This window comes from Camelus dromedarius, chromosome 17 (genome assembly GCF_036321535.1).
Source record: "Camelus dromedarius isolate mCamDro1 chromosome 17, mCamDro1.pat, whole genome shotgun sequence".
In the NCBI taxonomy this organism is placed as follows: Eukaryota; Metazoa; Chordata; class Mammalia; order Artiodactyla; family Camelidae; genus Camelus; species Camelus dromedarius.
The window spans coordinates 34,490,363-34,517,785 of NC_087452.1; the positions used below are offsets into that span (position 1 = coordinate 34,490,363).

General features: G+C 60.4%; 1 protein-coding gene across 4 annotated transcripts; it reads left to right on the top strand.

The window, feature by feature from the left end:
* Nucleotides 1–1,621: 1,621 nt before the first annotated feature.
* Nucleotides 1,622–27,423, top strand: PLXNB1 (plexin B1). 4 transcript variants are annotated; one of them, XM_064496559.1, is made up of 38 exons: nt 1,622–1,757; nt 6,192–6,244; nt 6,940–8,052; nt 8,775–8,957; nt 9,282–9,410; nt 9,535–9,635; nt 9,923–10,055; nt 10,329–10,485; nt 10,782–10,890; nt 10,965–11,073; nt 11,473–12,156; nt 12,362–12,484; nt 12,677–12,799; nt 13,119–13,212; nt 13,299–13,471; nt 13,627–13,778; nt 15,219–15,324; nt 15,498–15,634; nt 15,937–16,113; nt 16,336–16,507; nt 16,688–16,930; nt 17,657–17,833; nt 17,911–18,059; nt 18,497–18,597; nt 18,686–18,903; nt 19,031–19,209; nt 19,339–19,405; nt 19,601–19,747; nt 20,502–20,670; nt 20,947–21,050; nt 21,126–21,210; nt 21,429–21,613; nt 21,753–21,913; nt 21,998–22,145; nt 24,114–24,178; nt 24,320–24,395; nt 25,336–25,410; nt 26,693–27,423. In XM_064496559.1, the coding sequence occupies exons 3-38, from the start codon at nt 6,946–6,948 to the stop codon at nt 26,795–26,797; spliced, it is 6,423 nt and encodes a 2,140-aa protein (XP_064352629.1). In that variant the 5' UTR covers nt 1,622–1,757; nt 6,192–6,244; nt 6,940–6,945; the 3' UTR covers nt 26,798–27,423. The 4 variants fall into 4 exon arrangements, with proteins under 4 accessions (XP_064352629.1, XP_064352628.1, XP_064352630.1 ...); XM_064496558.1 differs by lacking the exon at nt 1,622–1,757 and adding an exon at nt 2,475–2,545; XM_064496560.1 differs by lacking the exon at nt 1,622–1,757 and having other exon boundaries at nt 2,600–6,244; nt 21,441–21,613.

The window sequence follows — 27,423 nt, forward strand, 5'->3', positions numbered from 1 at the left end:
GGTAGAACCACTTGGGTGTCCTCCCAAACACAGCCTAGCAACGGCCTCCACAGGCATGGCCAGAGCTCAGCCCACCAGCAGTTTGGCCAGTGAGGCACTGATGGGGAGGGGCCTCTAAGAGGCTGAAGGTGCCATTGGTGGGGTATGGAGGCAGACTGCCCTGAGAACCCTTGACCTCTCCTTTTTCAGTGGAGAACTGCAGCCTTTGACCTCCTGGGCTAAATGGCCATGGGTGGCTTTGGGTCCTTGAATAAACAGGAGCAGGAGGAGGCACTCAGTGCTTGCGTTGTGGGTCTGGAGAACCCACCCTCCTTTCTGGGTGCACACCAAACTTGTGTGCAGGGTCTGCAGGTAGGGTCTTCTTTGGGCTGGGCTGGTTTGCCTGTGCAGAGCCGACTCACAGCGGAGGCCTTTGGAGCCAGAAGTACTTGTGTGAGGTGCCTGTGCTTAAGTGGCCCCATGGATGCTATGAACCTCTAAGCCCCTGGTCCCTTGGTTATTTGGTCACTCAATCCATGGCATTGTTTCCTTATGTAATGATTGATTCCCCAGGAGGGCATGGGACCGTTTGACCTCTGCACTTGGGATATTCACCCTCCTAATGGGTTAGGAGGTGCCCTCTCTGTGTCTAGATGAGGGGTGTTATGGGGTTTGAGTCCTAGGTAGGTCCTAAAGGGCGGGAACCTTAGTGAATGGATCTGGGGAGGGGACAATGCCAGGCACATAGAAGGGCCCTCCCACAGGGTGCACTGGCAGGAGAGGCAAGGTGGGTGAGGGCCTTGGGGCACATCGGCTTGGCTGAAGTGGTGAGGGGTGTGGGGAGTTGGGGAGCATAAGGTTAGAGAATGCGGTGGAGGACCCAGCGTGCCAGGTAGGCGCCAGGTGTCTCTGATGTCCAGAGGCCAGGGATGAGGGAACTGGGTAAGGGGTGCCATCCTGGGGCAGATGAGGTGCTGAGTGCCGGGACCCAGGTGCTGGAAGAGAGGGTGGAGGAAAGGGAGCAACTTGAGGAGTTGAGGAGGGAGAGTTTGGAAGGTGGAGTTGGGTATATGAGAGTGAAGGCAGACTTGATCAGGGGCAGGTGGGAAGAAGGTGCCTGTGGTTTAGCTCTTTGGCCAGTAGCCAGTGTGGATGAATCTTCTGGTTGAGGATGTGGAGGCTCTGGGGGCTTCCAGGGTGATCTGTGCGTGACATACTGTGCCTCCCAGGAGGCTGTCCCCAGGGCCTTGAGCCAGAGTCCTCCAAAAATCCTAACTGGAAGAGCTAGGCTCCTGTGTTTGCCACGGGCAGGGCAGGGCTAGGCAGGGTGGGAAGGGCTTGGTAAAGGGCACACCTGGGCCTCGGGAGAGAACCCAGCTGTTCCTCCTTAAGGCCCAGGTATTTACTGGTGAGGGAGTCCAGACTTGCCCAAGGCTTCTCAGCTTGAGGTGGGTCCAGGTCCAGGTCTGGGAGGAAAGAAAGCAAATGTGCCCTTGCTTGTGCACTTTTTGTAGCAGAGAGCCCTCCTTTAACAGCTGGCTAGGTGTGGTATCCCCTCCACTTGGAGGTGAGCAAATGGGCGTGTGTGTTTGGGGGCAGGGGTCAAGTTACTTGGCTTAGTGATGGCGCAAACCCAGGCCCAACCCCAAAGCCTGCACTCTTCCCGCACAGCCCGAGGTGGGGGCCGGAAGGAGAGGTTGGCTGTTTGGGAGTCCTGGAGTGGGGCCGGTTGGCAGGACCGGCTGCGGTGGGAAGGAACGCGGCGCCTAGGAGTTCAGGTAAAGAAAGTTGGAGGAGGACGACCACAGGAGCAAGGTACTGGACGGGAAAGAGGGAGCTGGGGCGCTGCAGAGCGGGGGTGGTGATTAGTGAACAGGCGGAGCAGGTGAGGAGCATGGGTCCACCCGGTGCTGGCAGGCAGAGGCCCAGGAGCTGCACCACCACACCTGGGGGTGTATAGGGGGATCCCCCTCCCCCCTCCAACCCCTCCCATCCTGGAAAGTTCTCGATTCCAGTTCCCGCGCGGCGCGCAGGTGAGGCTGCGGGCGGGGCGGGGCGGGGTAGACCGCCCTCGGGGCTCCGCTCCTCATCCTCCTCCCGCTGCCGACTGGTTGCCGTGGCTACCGCCACGGTGCAGCCTGCCCCCCCGGCAAGGGAGGGGTCGAGTCCCCCGCCCTCGGCCAGTGCCGAGCCCGCTGGGCTGGAATGCGGGGTTCCCGGCGGCTCGGGGCCGCGCACCCGGCTCTCCCGGCTGCTTCCGGCCTGGCCTGGGCGGCGGGCGGGGGGAGGGCGGCCCGGCAGGCGAAGGGGGGGAAGGAGCGGAGCCGGGCCCGGCCGACGCGGCTTTGTCTTCTTTGTTCCCGGCGGTGGCAACGCCGCGGCGGGAGGGGCGGGCAGCGGGCGCAGTTTTCCGCCCCTCGGTCTCCGGGTAACAGCTGCGGCTCCGCCAAACCCACCTCCGGGGGGGGGGGACCGCGGGGGGGGCGAGGCCGGCGCGCGCAGATCCTGAGCCCGGAGCGGCCGGCGTCCGCCTCGGCGCGCTCGTCCTGCGGGGCCCGGCCGGGTGGTGAGTGCGGGGCCTGGGGCCGGGGCGGTGGGGCCGGGGCGAAGCGGCGCGCCCCCGGGGCGGAAGGGCCTGGAACCTCGATGCCGCCGGGTCGGGGCACCCCGGGTGAGTGGTGGGCGGCTTCGGTCCTGAGAGTTGGGACCACACTTCTCCGCGCGAAGGGAAACTCTGGCGGCTCCGCCTGTAACGCGATTGGGAGACTGAGGAGGTGGAGCTGCTCCTCCGCGCCCCCTCCTCGCCGCCGCCTCAGCCGGGGACCGGCCGGCCTCTTCCCCGCCCTCCCAGGACCACTGGTGGGTCCTTGCCCGGGAGGAGGGAGGAGGGTCGGAGAAGAGCCGGTGCGGAGGTCGAGGCTTTCCCTCTGTAGTGACTGCCCTTCCAGGCTGCGCTCGGCGCGACTGACAAAGGCAGACTGTGAGCCCCCTGCCACACACCCCTGAGAAGGGGAGTCTCCACCTCTGTACACAGCCGGTGGGTGATTGATAAGCACTCCTTGAGTCCTCACCGGTGCCTGTAAATGGTGGCCTCCCCACCCCACCTCAGCACGGCCAGCTGGGCAAGCACCGTGCTCCTGCGCTGTCAATGAGTAACTTCTGGGTGGCCCCTGGGAGCGGAGCAGTGGGGTGGAAAGGAAAAAGGCCAGTTTCCCACTAATCCCCTTGACTTGGGAAATGAGGGCTGAGATAAGAACTATCTTCAGGTGTGAAGGACAGAGCTTAGGAGCTCCTTTGGGTGGTGAAGACAGCCCCAGGAGGGCAGGGAGAGATGTTTGCTCTTTGCAGACAGAAGTTGGGCAACCTTGGGCCCTGCTGAAGAGGTCCAGAAGAAGGTGGGCCCAGAAGAGATCTCAGGGCAGACCTAGGCACAGGCAGAGCTAGGCTTGAAATCTGGGGAGTGGGCCAAAGATCTTAGCTGTGTAAGTTGGGGACAAGAGGCCTGGCTCCAAACCAGCTCTCTCAATCTGCTCTGGCTTGGTCATTAATAAAAGTGGGGCTGACACTTTGTCCTTCAAGGGGGCCAGGTGGTTTGGAGAGGGTTGTGGGCCCCCTATCTCCCCTGACTATATTTCCTTGACTGTAAAATGAGGATTCTTTCAACATGCAAGGAGCATCTGCTCTGTGCTGAGGTTTGTCCTGGTTTTACTGGGGCCTGTGAATTGAAACCCACATTATCTGTCCTCAGGGAGCTTCAATTTCAAAGTAGGAGCATGGAACAGGGAGAATACTCTTGGTGTCCTGAATGGTCAGAGCAGTCTTGCCTCCCATTCTACAAGTGGGAAATTGGAAGCTCAGAGAGCCCAAGGCGGAGTTACCAGGCACACCAGGGTAGAGGCTGGGATGTCCATCCCATCCACCACACGAAGTGGGCTCCTCAGGAGTCTGGAAGGACAAGGGAGGCTTAATGGGAAAGAGGGGGAGTGGGCATTCCAGGCAGCGGGAACAGCCCCTGTGGCGGCACAGAGGAGTGTGAAACAGCCCGCAGTTCAGGCTGGCAGGAACGAAGAGCATTTGTGGGGGAGCACTGGCCTGGATCTCATGGGAGTGTGGACTGGAGGGGCTGACCTTTATTCTTCAGGCCCTGGGGTGCCTCAAAGACCGGCGGGAGGGATGTACTCTGATTCTGCTTGCAGTTCCCTTGAGGTGGGAAGGGGTAGGCTGGAGAGGCTGGGGTGACTCTGTGGCCCGTGGCAGAGGTTAAGCGAAATGCATGTGGCCAATAAGGAGGAGAAAATGTCACTGCCCTTCTTTTCCTCCTCCTCCCACCCATGGTATGTGGGGAAGGGCCAGGGTTGCTCGGCCCTGTTTCAGTGATTAAAGAAGCCTGATGCTTTTCCCAGAGCAGGCAGCCTCTCGCCTCCTCTGTGGACTGGCCAGGAGCTGTTCTGATCCTGCCCGTTCTCCTCCTGTGGATCACTCCACCCAGTTGTGATTTTACATTCGGGGAGTGTTTTGGTTGCTGCCCCTTGAGGGCTGGAGAACTTTGGCACGAAGTCGGCGCTGAACAAATGTTTGTAAGCGAATGAAGGGGTAGACCCTCTGCCCAAGCGAATCCCTTGGCGGGTGATTGCAGGAGAGACTGAGCAGTAGCCGAGGGCAGGAGGTGGTCTCTGCCCTCCTCAGGCAGACCCTGTCTTCCCAGAAGAGGAAACTTTCTCCCCCATCTGTTGGAAATCAGGTGGGGGGCCTTCTGGGAAGCCTGGCCTTGCTGAAGTCCTGGGCTTCTCACCGGGTTCACGATTCTCCCTGCCGCCCCCTCCTCCTGGCCCCTCCATGGCAAACAGAGGCTGCCTTGTTCCTGCTCCCATAGAGCGGCCCTGTTCTCTGCACACTAAAAATGGAAACCCCCAAGCTATTTTGGGAGCAGTGCCCAGCCAGGCTGTGGCCACAGCTCCACAGCTCCCACCAGGCTGCTGGACTCTCCTCCAAGCCCCAGCCCTGCTCACTCAGGGGCAGTCTCAGGAGCACCCTGGGGAGGGGGCTTGATGGAAAGAGCCAACCTGGTCCCAGGGAAGCCTGCTGGACACTATACATAGGCAGACCGGCAGCTGGGTGGCAGGAGGGACTGGGCAATGTGGCCTGGGCTCAGGCACATCGGGGAAGTGTCTCCTAGCCTGCGATGCACGGCCTGTCCCAGCACTTTGCCAACCTTGGTGCTCCTGGCTGGGAACCACCAAGGTCTGGGGAAAGTGGTGTTGCTGTGGTTTCCTGGTCCCAACAGGCTTCAGGGAGGGCTTGCAAGAAGGGGTCTGTGAGGGGAGCAGGTGTCCAAGGTCTGGGAAGGTCCTGGGGGTGCGGGGCACAGCTGGGCATGGTGACTTCCTCTAGGGTTACCCCCACCTCCCACTCCCCAGCCCTGGCTCTGCTCTGACCTGCAGGAGAGGAAATAGCAAGAGATGGCCTGGCTTCCACAGCAGCTCTGGGACTTAGGGCTCAAACCAGGGAAGTGGGCGTGCGTCTGTGTGGGGTCTGAATGTGGCCGGTGGTGTGTCTCTCTGGTGGGTGGGTGTGACATGTGCCTGTGTGGAGTGCATGTTTCTGTGTGTAAGGAGGTTGTCTCTGGATGTGTCTCTGGATAGTGTGTCCGGGTGGGGTATCTCCCTGTTTCTGGGTATGTGTCTTCGTGTTGTGTGTGCAGGTTGTATGTGCATGCACCCACATGTTTGTGTGTGGGGCTGTGCATGCAGGATGGGTGGTGTGCTTGGTGTGTGCGAACACGTATCTGCTTATGTGCTGGTGGCTTGGGCTAAGCTAGCCCTGGTCCTACATGGACGGTGTGTACCTTGGGGCCTTGAGAGGGCAGTTTGGGCAGAGGGTGAGAATGGGAGAGTGCCGAGAAGGGACTGCGGGGGGGACAGGGCAAAGGTGGGGGCCTGACTGGGCCCTGCCAGCCAGGGGCTCCTTCCTAGCTGCCCTTTCCCAGGCCCCAAGGCTGCCTGGTTCTGCTGCCCTCCCCCTCCCTGTGGGCTCTGAGGAGACGTCCCCTGTGGAATGTGTTTGGTGGCCTAAGGCCAGGCTGGGCCCAGCTCCACCAGCAGACTGGGCAGCGCGGAGGGGGACCTTTGTGCTGCCTCCACGTGGGGAGCCCAGGGCTCCCACAGGCTTGCAGCCCAGCCCCCAGCTTCATGCTTTGCTCTCTTTCTGGCTAGGTGACTCTCACACAGGTCATGCTGCTGTCTCCTGATCCAGCCGGCCCTGCCAGGTGAGCCTGACCTCGCACGTAGGTGTCTGGGAGCAGTGTGACTCCAACCTCTGCTGAGGGCGCTGCAAGGTGGGGTCCAGCCTTTCAGGCCCTGTCCCTAGCAGCCTTAACCCCCTTCAACTCCCCTCTTTTCTCCGGCCTTTTGGGTTTGTGGTTACTACCTCTTTGGATTCTTCGCCTAAAAGGTCTTTCATCCCATTCTTGCCCTACTCTTACAGGCAGGTGACCCATGGGACCTCGCCCTCCCTTCTGCCCAGGAAACTGACATGTGTGCACAGGGGTCCTCTCCCTTCTTGATGTTCTGGGTCCCTTCCCATCCCCTGCTCTCCTGCCCCTTCTAGGCCCTGTCCTTAGGGATGGGGTGTTTCCCATGTTTCTGCTCTTCTAGCCCCTGACCCTCAGACCCCATGGTGACATAGGGCAGGGTAGTGGGGGTGGCGTGCAGATCTCCTGAGAGAGTAATTCTTGCCAAGAACAGGCAGCATTGAAATTTCTGGGAAGGTCTCTCCTGACCTGTTGCTAGTGTGTGGTCCTGGGGCCATCCTAACCACAGTGACATCTAAGCCTGGTCCTCCCTGCTCCTCCGCCTCAGGTTAGGAGGGGCACCTTGGCAGTGTCACACTTCTGTCCCTCACCAGTGGTGCCACAGTGCTCAGGTGGCCACATGAGCCCCACTCGACCTCTCTTCCTGCCAGGTGACCATGCCTGCCCTCGGCCCAGCTCTTCTCCAGGCGCTCTGGGCCGGGTGGGTCCTCACCCTCCAGCCCCCTCCACCAGCTGCTTTCACTCCCAATGGTACGCATCTGCAGCACCTGGCACGAGATCCTGCCTCAGGCACCCTCTACCTAGGGGCTACCAACTTCCTGTTCCAGCTGAGCCCTGAACTGCAGCTGGAGGCCACTGTGTCCACTGGCCCTGTGCTAGACAGCAGGGACTGTCTGCCGCCTGTGATGCCCGATGAATGTCCCCAGGCCCAGCCCACCAACAACCTGAACCAGCTGCTCCTGGTGAGCCCGGGGGCCCTGGTGGTGTGTGGCAGTGTGCACCAGGGGGTCTGTGAGCAGCGGCGCCTAGGGCAGCTCGGGCAGCTGCTGCTCCGGCCAGAGCGGCCTGGGGACACCCAGTACGTGGCTGCCAATGACCCTGCCGTCAGCACCGTGGGACTGGTGGCCCAGGGCTCCGCTGGGGAGCCCCTCCTGTTTGTGGGGCGGGGCTATACCAGTAGGGGTGTCGGGGGTGGCATTCCTCCCATCACGACTCGGGCTTTATGGCCAGTGGACCCCCAGGTTGCCTTTTCGTACGAGGAGACGGCCAAACTGGCTGTGGGCCGCCTCTCCGAGTACAGCCACCACTTTGTGAGCGCCTTTGCGCGTGGGGCCAGCGCCTACTTCCTGTTCCTTCGACGGGACCTACAGGCTCAGTCTAGAGCCTTTCGTGCCTATGTGTCCCGCGTGTGCCTCCGGGACCAGCACTACTACTCCTATGTGGAGCTACCTCTGGCCTGTCAGGGGGGCCGCTATGGGCTGATTCAGGCTGCAGCAGTGGCCACGTCTTCGGAGGTGGCCCAGGGGGAGGTGCTCTTTGCAGCCTTCTCCTCAGCTGCTCCCCCCACTGTGGGCCGGCCCCCATCGGCAGCTGCCGGGGCATCTGGAGCCTCTGCCCTCTGTGCCTTCCCCTTGGATGAGGTGGACCGCCTTGCTAATCGCACACGCGATGCCTGCTACACCCGGGAGGGCCGCGCTGAGGATGGGGCCGAGGTGGCCTACATCGAGTATGATGTCAATTCTGACTGTGCACAGCTGCCCGTGGTGAGTCCCAGCACCGCCCCAGCCCTTCCCCATCTCTGAGGCTACTGGCCAGGCATTTACTGCCAGGGTGATCAGGTCAACCGTTGTTAAGTGATTCCTTTGTGTCTGGGTGATGGAGGGGTACCTTATGGTAAGAATGGCATTTAGGGGGACAGAGGAGCCAGCTGTGCAGGGGTGGGCTTGGACTGGGCTCTGAAGGGATGGTATTTGTGTAGGTGGACTGAGGACATTTCAGGTTCTAGGGTATGGGGCAGAGACAAAGAATGGGAGGGGGATGAAACCTACTGTTTGAGGTTCTTGAGTGAGAGAAGCAGGTGAGGTTGAGACTTGTTTTGTTCTAGCCTCAGGATGGATAAAAAGGGAAGAAGTCACATGTAGGGGGACTGAGTCAGTGAGAGGTGGGAGGGGACCCGGGTGAGTGGACCTGGAGATGAGGATGCAAAAACTGTAAGAGGCTTCGGATAAATGGTCCAGGAGACAGCTGAGCACAGGCCAGGGATGGGAAAAAATGGGTCCCAGACAGGTGGGGATCAAGAGATGGGGAGGGAGCTGCTGCAGACTGAGGCAGCTGGATATAAGCCACTGAGGCAGGCCTAAGGATGCAGCTGTAGGGGAGCTGAGAGCTGGCAGAGAGGCTAGGGAGTGGATGGGGTTGTCCAGGGAGGATGGGCCAAAGGAGGTTGTCCAGGGAGGGCCTTGCTTGTGCTACTTGCTGCCTGCAGGACACCTTGGATGCTTATCCCTGTGGCTCAGACCACACGCCCAGCCCCATGGCCAGCCGTGTCCCCCTGGAAGCCACGCCAGTTCTGGAGTGGCCAGGGGTTCAGCTAACAGCTGTGGCAGTCACTGTGGAAGATGGACACACCATTGCTTTTCTGGGTGACAGTCAGGGACAGCTGCATAGGGTGAGTCCACTTTAGGTACTGGGCCCTGCCCCAGAATTTAGAGGGGACAGGCTACTGGGGACCCAGACTGGGCAGAGCTACGCTTGTGACTCCTGGGCCTGGGATGTGTGGGATCTGTGATGGGCCCCGGGCTCCAGGCTGGGAGAGATGACCTCTGCTCCTCTTTTTGTGGCTGGGTGGTGTTTATGTGTGACACCCCAAACCCCACCCCAGGGCTGGGTGGACTCACCTGTACTACTTAGGATGAAATTCTATCTGTGAATTATTTTGTTGGGATGAGGGGAGAGGGCCTTGGGCCTCAGACCTTGTGGTCTCTGATCTTAGGTCTACTTGGGCCTGGGGAGTGATGGCCACCCTTACTCCACACAGAGCATCCAGCAGGGGTCTGCAGTAAGCAGAGACCTCATCTTTGATGGGGCCTTCGAGCATCTGTATGTCATGACCCAGAGCACAGTGAGTGCCAGTTGCCAGCCAGGGCATGGCTGCTGGGAGGGGCCTTGGGCGGGCCAGAGGAGCCCCTGGTGGGAGAGCCACTGGTGTTTGGCTGGCTGGCCTCAAGTTCTCTTTGCTGCCATAGCTTCTCAAGGTTCCTGTGGCCTCCTGTGCTCAGCACCTGGACTGTGAGTCTTGCCTGGCCCACAGGGACCCATACTGTGGGTGGTGTGTGCTCCTTGGCAGGTCAGTGCCCCACTGACCCCAACTTCTTTCCCAGCCCCACCCCTCACCCCAACCTCATGCCCTCAGTGTTCCTGCCCATCCGTGGTTCCTGGTCCTTGGCTCTCAACCCCTGACCCCCGGATCCCCCAATCCCCTACCCTCGCTCCTGTCCTTTACCCCGACTTGCCAGGCATGTCATGACCCCCTTGAGCATCCTACCCAGGTCCCAGGATTGTAGATGTCCCCGCCCCATGAGCTGCCAGTGGTTCCCAGAGGGTCACAGATGGACTCTGGTCACTCTTGCCCAGGTGCAGCCGCCGTTCTGAGTGCTCTCGGGGCCAAGGCCCAGAGCGCTGGCTGTGGAGCTTCCAGCCTGAGCTGGGCTGTCTTCGAGTAGCAGCCTTGAGTCCCGCTAACGTCAGCCGAGAGGAGAGGAGGGAGGTGAAGACCGGAGAGGCGGGGCCCTGGCGGGGAGGGCTCTGGCAATGGGTTGAGACCTTGGATTTTGGTGTCAGATGCACCAGATACTAAGTGGCCTTGCCCGGGTCGTTTATCTTGGGGCTGTGCTTTCTCCATCAGTTACTAACCCGGCTGGAGGTTTGTGAAGGCTTGGGGGCTGGGGCCACTGGTGCCTGCCCACATTGGGAGCCCATAAACTTGAGCCTGATGTGCTGCCCAGCGGCTCCAACGGTGTGTCCTGGTGTCTCTTGGCAGATTTTCTTGTCGGTACCTGACCTGCCACCCCTGGGGCTGGGGGAGTCTTATTCTTGCCACTTTGAGGAGTACCAGAGTCCTGCCCTGCTGACCAGTTCTGGTGTGATGTGCCCCTCCCCCGACCCTAGTGAGGCCCCAGTGCTGCCGAGAGGAGCCGGTGGGTGAGAGAAGGAGCCAGCCCAGGGCCTGGGAGCCCCACCCTCCTCCCATCTTGCTCCAAGGGTGTGATCTGGGAGAGGTGTGAACCCAGGCAAAGGGCCCTGGAGCAATGCCTTTCTCTTTCCCCCTCTAGTCCCCAGTCTTCTCAAGTCCCCATTTTCTACCCAGTGAACTGTCTTTCCTGATCCTGGGTGCCCTTTCCGTTTGGGGGTGCTAAGCCCACCGTGGGTGGTCTCTCGGGGTCTGAATGCCTCTCCCCACTTCTCAGCCCTGGCCCGCTTTCCTGCTTTGCAGACCACATCTCCGTGAGCGTGGAGCTCAGATTAGGCGCAGTTGTGATTGCCAAGGCTTCCCTCTCCTTCTATGACTGTGTGGCAGTCACCGAGCTCCGGCCGTCTGCACAGTGAGTTCCTCACCCCGACCCCAGCCCTGGGCCGCCCTGTGGAGACCCCTGCCCCATGGCTGTGCTCTGTGTAGGTGCCAGGCCTGCGTGAGCAGCCACTGGGGGTGTAACTGGTGTGTCTGGCAGCATCTGTGCACACACAAGGCCTCGTGTGATGCCGGGCCCATGGTGGTTAGCCAACAGGTGAGCCTGACTCCCGGCCGGGCCCCACGGGGGTTTGGGGTCCCCGTCATGAGGGTTCCTCTGATGGCCCAGGGTCTGTGTGTCTGCCCTGTGTGCTCTGTTGTGAGCACCTGAGCTGCTGTATGTGACAGACTAATTGGAGGATGGCTGTGGACGTCCCACCTGTTTCGGGATAGGATGATTGTAGCTGAGAGGCAGGGAGGTCTGGGCCTCGCACAACACAGATGCCCCTGGAGCCTGCCCTCCCCCTTCCCATTCCCCTTCGGAGAATTAATGGGCTGTTTTTTTTCTCTTCTCCTTGGTCTCCTTTCCTCTTAACACACCCTTGCCTGCCTGCCGCCTGCTCCCGCGCCTGCCTGCTGAGTGGCCCTTCCTGTCTTTCTCTGCCTCCCCCTTCAGAGCCCGCTTCTCTCCCCAGCCTCTCCTGCAAGAGATGCACCCACCTCCTTCCCACCCGCAGCCCCCAAGGCCACGGTCACCCCAGCTCCTGACACCCTTCCCCTGGAGCCTGGGGCTCCTTCTACAGCCTCAGCCTCGGATGTCCCCCCTGGGGCCAGGCCTTCCCTGCTCAGTCCCTGGGGGCCGTGGGCAGGTCCCAGCCCCACACCTGCCTCGGCCTCCACAGAGACACCCTTCTCTGAGGACCCTTCTCCCAGCCCCCATGATGGACCTGCAACTGCTGTCCCTGCCCCTACGGCCCTCGGACCCATGGCCACACCCGAGGACCTCTTGGCCTCCCACCCATCGCCCTCAGATGTGGCAGCACTGCCCCCTGTCCCTGCAGAGCCTAGCCCTGAGGCCCTCCCCTCTGCAGTACCCCTGGACCAGCCCCCTGGCACTGCTCCCGCCACAACTTTCCCAGGGGCCACTGGCTCCACGAAGCCCGCTCTGGACTGGCTCCTGAGAGAAGGCGGCGAGCTGCCCGAGGCGGACGAGTGGACGGGGGGTGACACGCCCGCCTTCTCCACTTCCACCCTCCTCTCAGGTGATGGAGACTCGGCTGAGCACGAGGGCCCTCCCGCCCCCCTCATCCTCCTGTCCAGCCTCGACTACCAGTCTGACACCCCCGGGCTCTGGGAGCTGGTGAGGCCCAGCCCAGGAAGGAGGCCTCGGGGGAGGGGATTGGGGCAGATGCAGCTCCTTGCCCACATTGCGATTCTGCAGGGAAGGGATCTAGGGGAGGGTGAGGTCCACTGCCTCGTGCTGGCCTGGCCAATGGGGTTCTGCCTGGGAAAAGGCTGAGGGGATGGGTGGGCTCCATAGACGGCCTCATGCTTGGTGCCTGCAGGAGGAGGTGAACTGGGGGGCAGGCTCCTGCCCTTGTGTGGAGAGCGTTCAGGGCTCCATGCTGATGCCAGTCCATGTGCAGCGAGAAATCCGGCTGCTGGGCAGGAACCTCCGCCTCTTCCAGGTGAGCGTGTCCTGTTTGCAAGGGTCATTGTAGCCTCCTTGGCTGTTGGCAAATTATGTATGAGCCCTGGGAAGCAGGGGGAGGGCATGGCCTCAAGTCTCAGTCCCAACCCAGGGACTGTGCTGGGGGCCTGGCAGGGCTCACCAGGCCCGCTCCTGAAGCCGCCTACACAGCTGTGTCCTCTGCACCCAGGATAGCCCAGGAGACAATGAGTGTGTGATGGAGCTGGAGGGGCGCGAGGTTATGGTTGAGGCCCGGGTCGAGTGTGAGCCGCCTCCAGACACCCGGTGCCATATCACATGTCAGCCGCACCAGGTACAGGTCATGAGTCCTGGTTGGGCAAGGGTACACTGGCACGGGCTGGCTACTGACCTCAGCTGGCTGCACCACACTTAACCCAGCCTGTGCTCTGTGATCCCAAGTATCCCATCCCTGACTTCCAACCCTGTGCCCCATGGGGTCCTACATCCAGTCTCTTACCTCTGACCCTGTACCCCATGGGGTCCTGTATCCCAGCTCTGACCTCTGGGCTTGTGTTTCTATGAGTCATTTTGGTCCTTTCTCTTGACCATGCCCTCCCCAGGCCCGATGCCTCCCCCAGCCCCTGGCTCTGACCCCACTCCCATTTCTCCAGCTCAGCTATGAGGCTCTGCAGCCAGAGCTCCGTGTAGGGCTGTTTCTGCGTCGGGCCGGCCACCTGCGTGTGGACAGTGTGGATGGGCTGCATGGTGAGCGACCTGGGGCTGCTGGTACTGGCTGGTGGCAACGGGGCTCTTCCAGGCCTGCCTCTCACGTTCGTCTCTGCCATCCGCAGTGGTGCTCTATGACTGTTTTGTGGGACATGAGGATTGCAGCCGCTGCCAAACCGCCATGCCCCAGTATGGGTGTGTGTGGTGCAAGGGGGAGCGTCCACGGTGTGTGGCCCGGGAGGCCTGTGGCAAGGCTGAGGCTGTGGTCTCCCAGTGCCCGGCACCCCTCATCCACTCGGTGTGTTGAAACGCTGGCACGTCCCTTGGAGGGGGTGGGGGCTGCTGTGCGTCTAGGGGGCCAAGCGGTAGGAGGCTGGGGCTGTCTCTCTGGGCTGCCAAGGGGACAGGTGAGTGGAGGTGAGCTGTCCTTGAGCTGTTCTTGTCCTGGAACAGGTGGAACCTCTGACTGGACCTGTAGACGGAGGCACCCGTGTCACCATCAGGGGCTCCAACCTGGGCCAACATGTGCAGGACGTGCAAGACACTGTCAGGGTGGCTGGAGTGCCCTGTGCTGTGGACCCTCAGGAGTACGAGGTGTCCAGCAGGTGAGTGAGCTGGACCAACAGGAGCAGGGGACACCCCTTGGGCTCCACGGCTGGCTTTCCTGCTCAGGGCACCCCCCCACTACTTGTCTGTGCTCCTGTGTCACCTTTTCCTTGGTTCTGGTCATAGTGCTGCAGGGCTGGGGTTGCCATTGAGGGCCTGGAGCACTTACCTTGGCTGCATGCACAGACCTGCAGGTTCCTGGCCTGGAGCTCAGTCACTGCCCAGAGCTGATAGGTGGCTCTGCTTCCTGGCTCCACCTAGCTGTTGTCATCTGGCTTTACGTTCCTGGACGTAGCTGTGGTAGCAGGATCCTCATATCCTAGACGGCTGGCCCCAGGCTGGCCCTCCCACCCACTGACCCTTCCCCACACACTGCCTTGGGTGGGCCCCTCAGTGGGTAGACTTGCTGAGTGCCAGGCCCCTCTGTCCAGTCCCTTGTCCCCCAGTCCCAGGGCTCATGGTTTATGGAGGTTCTGGGACATCATAACCTGGCTGGCAGTTGCAGGGTCCCAAAGGTGCATGCACACCTGCCAACATGGCCAAGAAGACACCTGCAGGTAGCAGGTCCCAAACCCGCCGAATATCAGGGTTATCTGGAGACCCTGTCCCAAACCCCTAGAACAAGTCCTTAGACCTCCCCAACAAGAGGTCTGGATCAGTAGGCCTGTGTTGGGGCCCCAGAGTTTGTATTTTCCATAAGACTTTGCTGGAGTATGTTGTTTCCCCCAAACATCTTATGACTGAGAGCTGGAGGTGACTGTCTAGACTGTTAATGATTCTAGAACCACAAGACTAAAGTAATTGCTAAACTGATTTATAAAGTGATTAAAGTACAGTCCAGCTGAAGCCTCTCCCTGGTAGTTTACACATCACTTGTTCTGTTTCCTCGGGGCTTTTGCAGTGACCGTGACAATGGCACAGAGGCGAGCCACCGCAGGCTTCACATTCTGGGAATTAATTTGCCCCGAGCTTCTGTTTCCTGGCTGAGAACCAGCATTTCTTAAATTGTTCACTCTCCCTTCACATCCATTCCCAGACCCGACTAGAGGTTTTCGGGAACTTTTTTTTCCATGAAGATTTCAAGATTTCCGCCACTTTGCACGTGGTGCTGTGCATTAGGTAATGGCGGCCGGTTAGGCCCACTCATTAGCTCAGCAGCTCACCCCTACCACCAGCCTTATGGGGCGCTTTTGTAAATTTGTGCCCTGCAGAGAAATTCCTCCTTGTCAAGGGGCACTTGAATGATTGAACCACGAGTATTAATTCTCAGATGCTAAAGCCTTCTGGTTTGCAATAAGGAATTCCTCTGAAGCAAGAGGATCTCTGTCGATCTCGGGAGCAGGGAGACCACGTGATGTAGCGGGGCAGGGAAGGGCAGCCAGGTCAGTTGGAGGGGCCCTCAGTAAGACCTGGCACCCCAGCTTGCCCTCTGCCCACAGCCTCGTGTGTATCACTAAGGCCAGCAGGGAGGAGGTGGCAGGCTCTGTGACAGTGGAGGTGCCAGGAAGAGGACGCGGTGTCTCAGAGCACGACTTTGCCTACCAGGTACCTGACGGCTGAGTCCCCCTCAGCTGCCGATGGGCTACCCCGTCAGGGGGCTCCCTCTAGCTCACCTTATTGGGGCTCCCCACCCTGGGGCCTTCGTGTGTGCCTCCAGCTTCCCCTGCATCTGTTTCTGGCCTGATGCCTGTCTGCTCCTCCCTATCCCCTTCCCACAGGACCCGAAAGTACATTCTATCTTCCCGGCCCGAGGGCCCAGAGCTGGGGGCACCAGTCTCACCCTGCACGGCTCCAAGCTCCTGACTGGGCGGCTGGAAGACATCCGAGTGGTGGTTGGAGACCAGCCTTGTCACTTGTGAGGGCCTCTTCCTCATTCTGCAGAGATCCATGGGCTCTAGGGAGAAGACGGAGGGTGGGATGCCAGGGAGAGCCGACAGGGAAGGCCAAGTTGGCTGCGTCAGAAAGCGGCCAGACCCTCTTAAAGCTGGGGCTGTGTGGGAGTGCAGCCTCTAGCGTCACGTGTGAGACCGCAGTCAGTGCTGAAGGGCAGTGAGCTGAGGCCTGAGTGGGTCCCGTGTTCTGGAATCACCGCTTTCCCCTTCTGGTGTCCCCTCCAGCGCGGCCTGGCCCACCTGCCCCTCTGACCTCCTTCCCTAGGCTGCTGGAGCAGCAGGCAGAGCAGCTGCGGTGTGAGACCAGCCCACACCCGACACCTGCCACACTTCCCGTGGCTGTGTGGTTTGGGGCCACTGAGCGGAGACTTCAGCACAGCCAGTTCGAGTACACATCAGACCCCAATGTCACCTCTGCTGGCCCCACCAAGAGCTTCCTCAGGTGCTGGGCCAAGGGCATGGCTGCAGGGCATGCAGTGGGGAGGTCTTTGCAGCTCCAGGACATGGGGGGTTGTAGCCTCTATGTGGGGATTTCTATTCCCATGCTGCTGGTTAGGGGAGGGCCATGCAGCTTCAGCCTGGGGCTGAGCTAACGTGAGGGACTGGGCTGTGCCCTAAATCTTGGTTCACAAACACCATAAGCAGCTCATGGGTTCTGTTCCAGTGGAGGACGTGAGATACGGGTCCGTGGCCAGAATCTGGATGTGGTACAGACACCAAGGATCCGAGTGACTGTGGCCCTAGGAGCACCATGGCCGGGCCAGGGGCTTGCGCGGAGGCGCCGTGTGATCCCGGAGACAGCATGCTCCCCCGGAGCCTCCTGTGGTGGCCTTCATGTAGGACCCCCATGGGTACCCTCTGCCTTCACTGGGCTGGCTGTTGCTCACCTCATCCTTCACCCATACTGTGGACAACAGCCATGGGTGGCGGGTACCAAAGGAGGCCATGTCCCCGTCTTTGCTGGACCCCTTCTACGCACCCCTTTGCTGACCCTCCCTGTCCTCCCCCTGCCCTAGTTTGAGGAGCTCTGCCACGTGAACTCCTCCCAGCTCATCACGTGCCGCACACCGGCCCTCCCAGGCCTGCCTGAGGACCCCTGGGTCCGTGTGGAATTTATTCTTGACAACCTGGTCTTTGACTTTGCCACACTGAACCCCACCCCCTTCTCCTATGAAGCTGACCCCACTCTGCAGCCCCTCAACCCCGAGGACCCCACTGCGCCGTTCCGGCACAAGCCTGGGAGTGTGCTCTCTGTGGAGGTACTGCTGCTACTGGGACACAGGGGCCCCCCAAATCCTTCCCTTTGCCAAGTTGTACTGCCATGTGTGGTTGGGGGGTGTGACAGCAGAGCCAGGGCCGGTTGATGGACGTGGCGAGTGCTGACAGGGTTGGTGGTGGGTGCCTTTCCTGACTCACCTGGCAGGGGCTTGGGTCCTGTGGCCTAGCACAGTCCATGGCAGGTGTCTGAATGACAGTATGTAAGTGGCTTGACACATGGTGGTGGGGCGGCGTGGTACACAGACACCTGGGCTGATGTGCATTTGGTACCTGTCTCACATGGATATGCACTTGGTGTGTGTTCTGACACAGGCAGTAGGTGGGCACTCCTAAAGGCTGTGAGTAGGCAACCCATCGTCACCCACCTGGGGGGCCAACAGACACAGCAAGGGCTCCCCTTTGTTAGGTCACTGGGCAGGATTTGGGGACAGCTTTAAATTCTCTAGGCTTTTATGCGTAGACAAGTTAAGACTTGAAGAAGAATAGAGAGGGACAGAGAAGGATCGAGGGCAGCTTGGAAGACATCCCCGGGACTGTCCCCTGCATGCAGAGCAGGGCCAGAGGTGCTGAGGTACTGTCAGCCTTGCTCCTGGAGGTGGGTCTCAGGACCATCCTGCCCACATTTGGGGAGGTAGGATCTGAGTGACCACCAGCTCCTCCCCTTAGGGAAGAGTTCTGAGTAATCAATCAGTGACCCTGTGTTCTAGGGGGAAAATCTGGACCTTGCAATGTCCAAGGAGGAGGTGGTGGCCATGATAGGGGACGGCCCCTGCGTGGTGAAGACACTGACCAGGCACCACCTGTACTGCGAGCCCCCAGTGGAGCAGCCCCTGCCCCGGCACCACGCCCTCCGGGAGGCACCGGACGCTTTGCCTGAATTCACGGTCAGTGGGCGGGCCCTGGGACAGGCCAGGCATCGGGCATGTGCTGACCCCGTGCTCACAGGCGGCTTCCTGTGCAGGTGCAGATGGGGAACCTGCGCTTCTCCCTGGGCCACGTACAGTATGATGGCGAGAGCCCCGTGCCTTTCCCCATGGCAGCCCAGGTGGGCTTGGGGGTGGGCACCTCTCTTCTGGCTCTGGGTGTCATCATCATTGTCCTCATGTACAGGTGGGTGCCACCAGATGTGGTCAGGTCAGGGTGGGCCGCAGGGTGTGGCTTGATTGGGAAGGGGCAGGCTTGACCAAGGGTCAGCACACACTTCCTGTGAAGGGCTAGAGAGTAACTATTTTCAGATTTGTGGGCCAGACGGTCTCAGGGGCAGCAGCTCAGCTCTGCCATTACAGTGCAGCAGCCGCAGACTGTACAAACACGTGAGCAATGGCCGCATTCCAAATCTTTATTTACAAGAACAGGCCAGGGGCCAGAGTTGATCCTATTACAGTTTGCTGATCCCTGGGCGGATGTGACTTTCCTGGGGTGGGACAGGCTAAATTCTTCTGGCCAGGCCCTGGCTTGGCTGGGTGGAACCATGCTGGCCGAGGCCGGACTCGGTGGGACCCAGCAAGGGTTCCAGCCTTCCCAGTCCCGACCTTGGTGCCGAGCAGGAGGAAGAGCAAGCAGGCCCTGAGGGACTATAAGAAGGTGCAGATCCAGCTGGAGAATCTGGAGAGCAGCGTGCGGGACCGCTGCAAGAAGGAGTTCACGGGTGAGACTGCAGCGACCCCGCGCTCGGGACTCTGCCTGCTCCCTGCACCTGCGGTCTGCGCCCAAACCCGGCCTCTTCTGCTCAACAGACCTTATGACTGAGATGACCGATCTTACCAGTGACCTTCTGGGCAGTGGCATCCCCTTCCTCGACTATAAGGTGTATGCTGAGAGGGTCTTCTTCCCTGGGCACCAGGAGTCACCCTTGCACCGGGACCTGGGTGTGCCTGAGAGCAGGCGACCCACTGTGGAGCAAGGGCTGGGGCAGCTCTCCAACCTGCTCAACAGCAAGCTCTTCCTGACCAAGGTGCCTGCCCCACCCCCATCTGGACCCTCCTGGGGTGGGGGTGGGGGTCCCCTTACCCTCCAGCCCTGTCCCTTCTCAGTCCTTCCAGTTCTGAATCTGCCCACCCGCCCCCTCTCCCTGGCACCAGTTCATCCATACCCTGGAGAGCCAGCGCACCTTCTCAGCTCGGGACCGCGCCTATGTGGCATCTCTGCTCACCGTGGCGCTGCATGGGAAGCTTGAGTACTTCACCGACATTCTGCGCACCCTGCTGAGTGACCTGGTGGCCCAGTACGTGGCCAAGAACCCCAAGCTGATGCTGCGCAGGTCTGTGTTCCCGTCGGGAGCAACAGGGGCCAGGCAGCTGAGGATGGCTGGAGCCCAGAGCTGTGTCAGGCCCTCTGGGCCTGTGTCCCTACCTGCTGACTGCGCCCCTCCTCTTTCGTGTCATCCCAGGACAGAGACCGTGGTGGAGAAGCTGCTCACCAACTGGATGTCCATCTGCCTCTACACTTTTGTGAGGGTGAGGGAGGCAGAGGCGAATGGGATACCCCTCCAGGGAGTCAGGACTCTAAACCACTCAGCTTGTGCACCCCTGCCCAGCATGTCCTCGGTCACCTTAAGCCTTCTGTACCCTACATCCTGTCCCCTTCCCCAGCACCTCCTTCCCAGGCTTGTCATCTGCCCCAGGGGCCCTAATTGCCTGCCGCTCCCCCAGGACTCGGTAGGAGAGCCTCTGTACATGCTTTTCCGTGGAATTAAGCATCAAGTGGACAAGGGCCCGGTGGACAGTGTGACTGGCAAAGCCAAATACACCCTGAATGACAACCGGCTACTCCGAGAGGACGTGGAGTACCGTCCCCTGGTGAGGTGGGGGGAGCGTGTGTGAATGCATGAGGGTGAGGAGGGAGACCACGTGTGATTGTGTGGGTGTGTGTGTCTGGTTTGAGCCAGCCTGACTTCTGGCTGTCTGCTGGGTAGAGGCTTGAGAGCCAGATCTTGAGGATAGAGCCTCAGAGGGTCCCAGGGTTGGGATGGGGTCAGGGTGGCCACTGCCAGGGTCTGGGGAGTAGCCAGCCCTGCCAGGAACCAGTGCAAGTCTTTGCTGTGCCAGAGCCTGAGTGTTTGCCTGACCACGTGTCCTGCCAGGGCTGTGGTTGTGCTCGCCAGGCCAGGAGTCACCCTGGCAGACCTGCCCATTGCTTCCCACTGGATTCACTTTCCCTTTAGTGGCCCACGTAGAGTTCCTTTGGCAAAGTCTCCCTCAGGCTCTGCTCCTCTGGCTGGTGGGGACTCTACTTACATGGGCTTCCTCAGGTGTCTCAGTCTGACCAGCTGAGCAACGATCCTGGGGATCAGAATTCACAGGGACTTGTGCTCCGTCGTTTCCTCTGCCATTCACCCCACAGACGCTTACTAGTGCACTGTGCTGGGGGCTGATGCCAGAGTGGAGGGAGCCCCTGTTCCTGGGGAGGCAGGCAAGAGAAAAGACAAAATGAGGGACTGTTTGGTGCTTGGAGGTCGGAGGCAGTGACTTTCTCATGGGTTGGCCTTGGTCTTGCGTCTTGTTCTTCCCACGTATGGCGCGAGCCCTGACTGCTCCCACGTGTCCTGTATAGACCTTGAATGCTCTGTTGGCTGTGGGCCCCGGAGCAGGAGAAGCCCAGGGTGTCCCCGTGAAGGTCCTGGACTGTGACACCATCTCCCAGGCCAAGGAGAAGATGCTGGACCAGCTTTATAAAGGAGTGCCTCTTGCCCAGCGGCCAGATCCCCGCACCCTGGATGTTGGTGAGGGTGGCAAGGGAAGGTTGGCCTGGGGGCCCCCAGGGCAAGGCTGGCCCTAGACTAGCTCTGCGGAGTCGGCTTATCACCTGGGGGAGGTGGGATGTTGGGAGTGGGAGCAGTGGAATACCTCTGCAGGGTTGACCTTTCACCTGGTGAGGGGCCCCTATTTCTGGTCTTTGGAGAAACTGGGTGAGGCTGCCCCTGATGGAGGGGCTGGTGTCCCTGTGGAGGAGGGTTCCACTGCAGGGAGGATGTTGTGAAAGCCCTTTGTCCTTGCAGAATGGCGGTCTGGGGTGGCTGGGCATCTCATTCTTTCTGACGAGGACGTGACTTCTGAGGTGCAGGGTCTGTGGAGGCGCCTGAACACCCTGCAGCATTACAAGGTGGGAGGGGTGGGAGCTGGGGGAGGGCTGTGGTGGGGTACAGCTGCTGGAGGGGTCACCAGCTGTGGTTAGCAGGTCCCAGACGGAGCCACTGTGGCCCTCGTCCCCTGCCTCACCAAGCATGTTCTTCGGGAAAGCCAGGATTATGTCCCTGGAGAGAGTGAGTACCACCCATCTCCACCCACTGCCATCACGGTCCTCTACCCTCGCTCTGCCCAGTCTCTCGTAATGGGGGAGGGTCCTCCAGACCCCAGTGTAGGCTTGTGTCTCCTTCCCTTACACCTAGAGAAGCCCTCAACCAGGTGCCCACTCCCGTGTGTTGGCAGGACCCTGGGGCCTAGGGCAGGGGACACCTGATAAGGGGTGACAAGCTGTAAGGTCTTGGCACAGGGACCCCAATGCTGGAGGACGTGGACGAGGGTGGCATCCGGGCTTGGCACCTGGTGAAGCCAAGTGAGGAGCCGGAGCCACCCAGGCCTCGGAGGGGCAGCCTTCGGGGCGGGGAGCGCGAACGAGCCAAGGCCATCCCTGAGATCTACCTGACCCGCCTGCTGTCCATGAAGGTGGGGCAGGGACGGGACAGGCAATGGGATTTGGGGAGGGTGTGGGGCTCGCATGGGCCTGGTGTCACAAGGCATCTGAGGTGGGGCTGGCTGAGGCCCTCTCGCTGACCGCATTTCTTGTTCTTCCCTTCCTCCGCAGGGCACCCTGCAGAAGTTTGTGGATGACCTGTTCCAGGTGATTCTCAGCACCAGCCGCCCCGTGCCACTCGCGGTGAAGTACTTCTTTGACCTGCTGGATGACCAGGCGCAGCAGCACGGCATCTCTGACCAGGACACCGTCCACATCTGGAAGACCAACAGGTGGGGGGTGGGGGGGGGCCGGTACGTACAGGGTCTCCTCCTGCCCCCACCGCACACTCATCAACCACGCCTGTCCCCCCGCAGCTTGCCGCTGAGGTTTTGGATCAATATAATCAAAAACCCGCAGTTTGTGTTTGACGTTCAGACATCGGATAACATGGATGCAGTGCTCCTGGTCATTGCACAGACCTTCATGGACGCCTGCACCCTGGCTGACCACAAGCTGGGCCGGGTGAGCCAGTCAGGATGGACCCGGAGGGGATGGGTGGGATGGGGCAGTGGGGCTGGGGATGGATGGTGCTGTGTGTGTGCACAGAGTCCAGGTGCCCCTGAGAAGGTCAAGGAAGAGGATATGGGAGGCCTTTGACTCCAGGCCCCAGGCCAGGCTTTGTCCCTGGGCTCCCTAGGAGGTGGCCGTGCCTCCGTCTTCAGGGATGAGCAAGAGCAGAGGGCACGTGTGCCGATTCACAGTGTTAAGACAGGGCAACAAGTGCAGCCTGCGGTGGCTGGGGCGAGGAGTGCTGGCTGGTGTAGCAGGAGGCCAGGGCTCACCCCGAGGGCGACAGGGAGCCACTGAGGGCCTGGGGACAGGGTGGAAGTGGTCAGACCTGAGTTAGGTGGAGCCTCCTGGCAAGCATGCAGTGGATGGACTGGAGCCTGGAGTCCAGAGAGGAAGCCTGTGCTGTCCCTGGGACGAGCGGTGGCCAAGTTCAGGCTGGGACAAGAGGGTACAGGGTGGGCAGACGCTGTGGGTGGGACATGGGGTGAGGGGGACAGGGAGCAGTTACCTGTGATTCCCCAGGCCTCTGGCTGTGGTGAGCTCAGACTTGGAGAAGGTGAGCCCGAGGTGTTGCTGGGTTACCAGCTGGTTTCCTGGTGGAGACATGGGTTCTACATCACAGAGCAGCCCCAGGCTGCCTGGGGGATTTGATTCCTGAGGGCAGTGGAGTTGTCTGCCTGCCAGTGCAGTCCAGGGAGGGCCAGGTGTGGAGGGATGTGCCGACATGGGAGCTGGGAAGCACAAGGAGAAGTGGTTGGGGCCACTTGGTAGCTCGGAGGGTGGGGGCGTGTTGTCACAGCAGTCAGAACCTAGAGAGTCCTGTGACAGATACGGGGTCACTGCAACTGCTCAGGCACCTAGCGGCAGGGCCCTGTGGCTCCGCAGGTCCATGAATGGACTGCTTAGCCCAGTCCCCTGGGCTACAGTTGGCCTGGGACCTCTTGAGAGATCTACCTCTATATCCTATGAAGAAGTAAGATGGAAAGTTCTACTCTATAGTGCTGTCTTTTGGGAGCCATTCTTGCTTTGTGTGCTCTCATTACTCTGCCTACAATGAGCTGAGAGCCACAGGGCACACCGAGAGCCAGGGGACACCTCCAGGGGGTGTGCTGTGTGGTGTCTGGGTTCTTTGCCTGATCTTCACGCTACCTCCCCTTTCCGGCAACACTTCAGATGCTTCCTGGGTAGCTCAGGAATAGTGCAAACCAGGATGCCAAGGGCTGCCCATGGAGAGTTGGGAAGAAGCAGGCATCCTGCATTAGGTTCTGCTCACTGGGAGTGGCGCGCCCTTGCCTCACCCTCCCAGCAGCTATAGGATGAGGCTGTAGGTCCAGAGAACGTAAGCATACTGCCCGCAGCTGTTGGGGCTGAGCTAGGATTGGAGCCCAGTTTGGTGGTAGAGGATGTGTCTGGGTGTGTTAGACTGTGGGCCCTGGTCTGAGAGACTGCTTCAAATCCCAGTTCAGCCACGCAGGAGTGAGGTGTTCTGGAGCAATGTAACTAAATCTGGGATCTAGTTTCCTGATTTTTAAAATGATGACATGGGGGAATGAACAGCACATGGAGAAGCAGTATTAGGGCTCCACACGGCACTGTACCCTTCCCGTCCTGCCTGCCAGGTCCCTACTGGGTCTAGGTGGAGGCTCATGGAGCTGAGATGACCTTGGAATGAGGTGGGGGGAGGCTCAAAGTGCCAACAGCAGAGACTGGACTTTGGCGGAGGGATGGGGATGGAGTTGGTCTTAGCAGAAGGAATGGGCTGGGGTGACCAACCCATCCTGGTTGCCGGGGAGCAAGGGGGGTGGTTCATGTGATTTGGGACTTTAGTTTTAGACCAAAACAGTGCTGGGAAAATTGGGTCACCTGGTCACCCTAACGGGCTCTCATCCTTTCTCTTTCACTGTTCGCTGCTGTTGCCAGGACTCCCCCATCAACAAACTTCTGTACGCTCGAGATATTCCCCGTTACAAACGGATGGTGGAAAGGTACGAGGGAATGGGATTGGGTCTGGCGGGGAGCAAGTGGATGAGTTGGGGGTGTTTACAGCTGGGGCCCAGGCATGGGCCCGGTTGGGTGAGGAGGGGGTTTGTTTGCCTCGCGGCTGCCGGACCCATGATCTCTGGCAGGTACTACGCAGACATCAGGCAGGCTGTCCCCGCCAGTGATCAAGAGATGAACTCCATCCTGGCCGAGCTGTCCCGGGTACGGCCCTCTTTCTGCTGCTTGGGTTGGGCACAGGCCTCCAGCCACAAGGGTCCTGCCCCCTTCACAGTGCTCCTTTGCAGGGAAGCCCTTGGAATCTCAGCAGAGTGTTGCAACTGCCTCTGTAAAGACCAGGGCTCCTGTCGCATCACAGAGCAGCAGGGGTATTGCCCTGGCAGCTGCTCCCTAACCTGACTCAGCCAGGGGCTTGGGTGTCTGCAGCCCTCTGGGGTCTGTGTACGGTAGTTCCAAGGCAGCAAGGTGGCTGGGATTCAGCCGCAGGACTGCCTGGGTTGGTCTGTCAGTGTCTTCCTACTGCTTTCCTTGGTGATGTAGACATGCCCCCACCTACTCCTAAAACAGCCTCCAGATATATGCTCTGCGAATTTATAAACAATGTTTCTGAAACCATGATGATCACAACAGTAGCAGCTACAACTTGGGGCTGTTGCTCTGTGTGCGTGCTTTGATTATCTTCTCATTTGATTCCTGTAAGAGCGCCACAAGTTAGGTGATACCAATTCCATTGTCCTGATGAAGAGGCTCAGATGTCCCCATGGAGGGGCCTGGATGTGACCTCAGGAAAGACTTGAGTGAGATCAGAACAGGACTATGCTGACAGCTTCTGAGAAGCAGCTGGGGCCTCCAGAGTGAGAGAAGCAGGGCCCCAGTTGAGACCCCAGACCCTGGTGAACCTGCAGACTTGGGGTGTGTGCACAAAAGGGGGCCCTTTGGCTCTGTCCTGTCCCAGGAGAGCACACCTGGCCTGGGATCCCTGGTCTGTGGAGGGGCTCTGCTTCCCGCTGCAGGGCCCTCCTTGTTCCTTCCTCGACCACCCAGCCCTCTTTCTCCCTCATCCCTTTCTCTGGGGTCCTGGGCCACCTCAGGTGGCGGGCAGCACCCCTTTTTTATCTCAACTCTTGTCTCTTCTCCTCCCCAGAACTACTCTGGAGACCTCGGGGCCCGAGTGGCCCTGCATGAGCTCTACAAATATATCAACAAATACTATGATCAGGTGGGCAGAACCCGGGGTGGTCATGACGACGTGAGAGCGCGTCTGGCTCTGTGACTCGAGTGTGGGGCCTTGGGGTTTCCCCCAAGCACAGAGTGGGGGTGGTGCTGGGCCCTGGGCTCTGGAAGTGTTGGCTTTTGAGGTGCACTTCCTGGTATTGGCTGGGCTCTTGCATGCTATGGCCCTCCCCATCCTGGCTCAGCAGGGCTCCTGGGTGTGGTGGTGGTGGTGGTGGTGCAGGGCTGGGGATCTACCAGGGCCTGGAGATGGTGTGCAGGATGCTCTGGGACAGGCACACAGCTGCTACTCTGCCCTGACCTTGCACTGCTCAGATCTCTACCTGGGTCCGCATGTGGAGTGTGTTGTGCACGGCCACCTCTGTGGGTGTGGGCCTGGCTGGGCTGCATGGGCTGCCAGAGAGGACGGTCCAGGCACAGAGGCTCAGGCAGGTGAGGGTACAACGGAGCTGGTGAGGGGGCTTTCTGGGCTTGGCCTCAGCATCAGAGCACCCACCAGTCAGCACACTGAGTGCCTGCTGGAATCGTCTGCCCAGACATTTGTGGGGCCCGAGGGATGTGGTGGCTCTTGCCATTCAGAGGTGAGGGGCCTGCCACGAGGTCCATGCCTGGAGTGGGGACAGTCTTGTGACGGAGTGATGCCCAAATATAAAGTCCAGGCACTGTGGCCTTGCTCTGAGCAGCGTGGGCCCTGGTGTGGGAGGCGGAGCTGGGTGACATACCTGTCCCCATGGCCAGCAAGCCCCTCTGTTCCCGCCCTTCCCTGTGGCAGCCCCTCTGTTGTCCGTGTTTGCTCCGTGCCCGTCTCCCCTCCAGCGAGCCCCCGAGGGCGGGCTGCTGAGTCCCTGCTTCTTGCTTGGCACTTGGCATGTAGGAATTCAGGACTTGCTTCTTGCCTGGTGGGCAGGGGAGCCAGGCTGGGTGGAGTAGGGCTTCTAGATGGTTCGTGAGGAGAAGACCAGTGTGGTGGGTGAGGTTGGCCTCCACTGAAAACAGTTTTACCAGGGGAGGTGACACTCGTTACCCGGTGCTGGGTGCTGAGTAAAGTACTTCATTCCCCACCGCACTGATCCTTTAAACCCTGCAGTCACTCTGCTGCCATCGTCCCCTCCCACCGGGGGGCCCTGGGGACATGAGGTGGCTCAAGGGGTTTTGGGGTCTCCTACCCCCAGTTGGCTGCGGTGCCGGGGGAGGCCTATGGAAGTCTGCGGCAAAAGCAGGCGAGAGGCTGGCGGTCTCCCCACAACGAGCTGGTCTCTGCGTTTCAGATCATCACTGCCCTGGAGGAGGACGGCACGGCCCAGAAGATGCAGCTGGGCTATCGGCTCCAGCAGATCGCAGCGGCTGTGGAGAATAAGGTCACGGATCTCTAGGGACTTGCGAGCCCTGGCCTGACGTCGCCTCAGCCCCCGCTGGGCAGCCCCGGAACCACGAGGGAGAGACCACCTCCTTAGATACCTGTAGTGCCTGCCCAGCAGACTTAGTGGAAGGTGGCTCCCAGTCTCCTGGTGGCTCTGGCCTGGGCCCTGCTGGACGCCCCTCGCAGCCTGGGGCCTTGAGGCGGATGGGGCGGTGCTCAGCCTGCTCCCTGAGCCCAGTGACCCTGTGGGCCGTTCTCTGTGTGACGTCAGTCTGTGGGGAGTTGGGGACTAAGGGCTTCCGGCCCCAGGGGAGACTGTACCGTTCCTGAACACTGGCCTTTATCTCAGCGGGATCCAGAGAGGAAGGAGGAGAGCCCCCACGTCTGTCCCGCCTTCCTCCTCCATCATCCCTGACCTCAGTTCTCCTGCCTCTGGCCTTGTTGCTGCTGCCACGTTCCTAGGTCCGAGAGATGAATGCCTTTCCTGGGCTGCTGCAAACGGACCCCTCAGCAGGGCTGGCTGCCTCAGGGCCAGCTTGCCTCCGAGGCAGCCAGTGGTGAGGGGCGTGTGCTGCAGGGGGGCCTTGGGGAGAGTGGTGGCCCCACTGACCTGGCTCTTCATTAAAGGATAACACACTG

What these genes read in the sequence shown, in the direction of transcription:
- PLXNB1 (XM_064496559.1), top strand. Translation starts at nt 6,946, where the DNA reads ATGCCTGCCCTCGGCCCAGCTCTTCTCCAGGCGCTCTGGGCCGGGTGG. An exon ending in ATCATTGTCCTCATGTACAG is followed by an intron (nt 18,060 to 18,496) that starts GTGGGTGCCACC and finishes GGTGCCGAGCAG; the next exon opens with GAGGAAGAGCAAGCAGGCCC. An exon ending in ACGTGGAGTACCGTCCCCTG is followed by an intron (nt 19,748 to 20,501) that starts GTGAGGTGGGGG and finishes TGTCCTGTATAG; the next exon opens with ACCTTGAATGCTCTGTTGGC.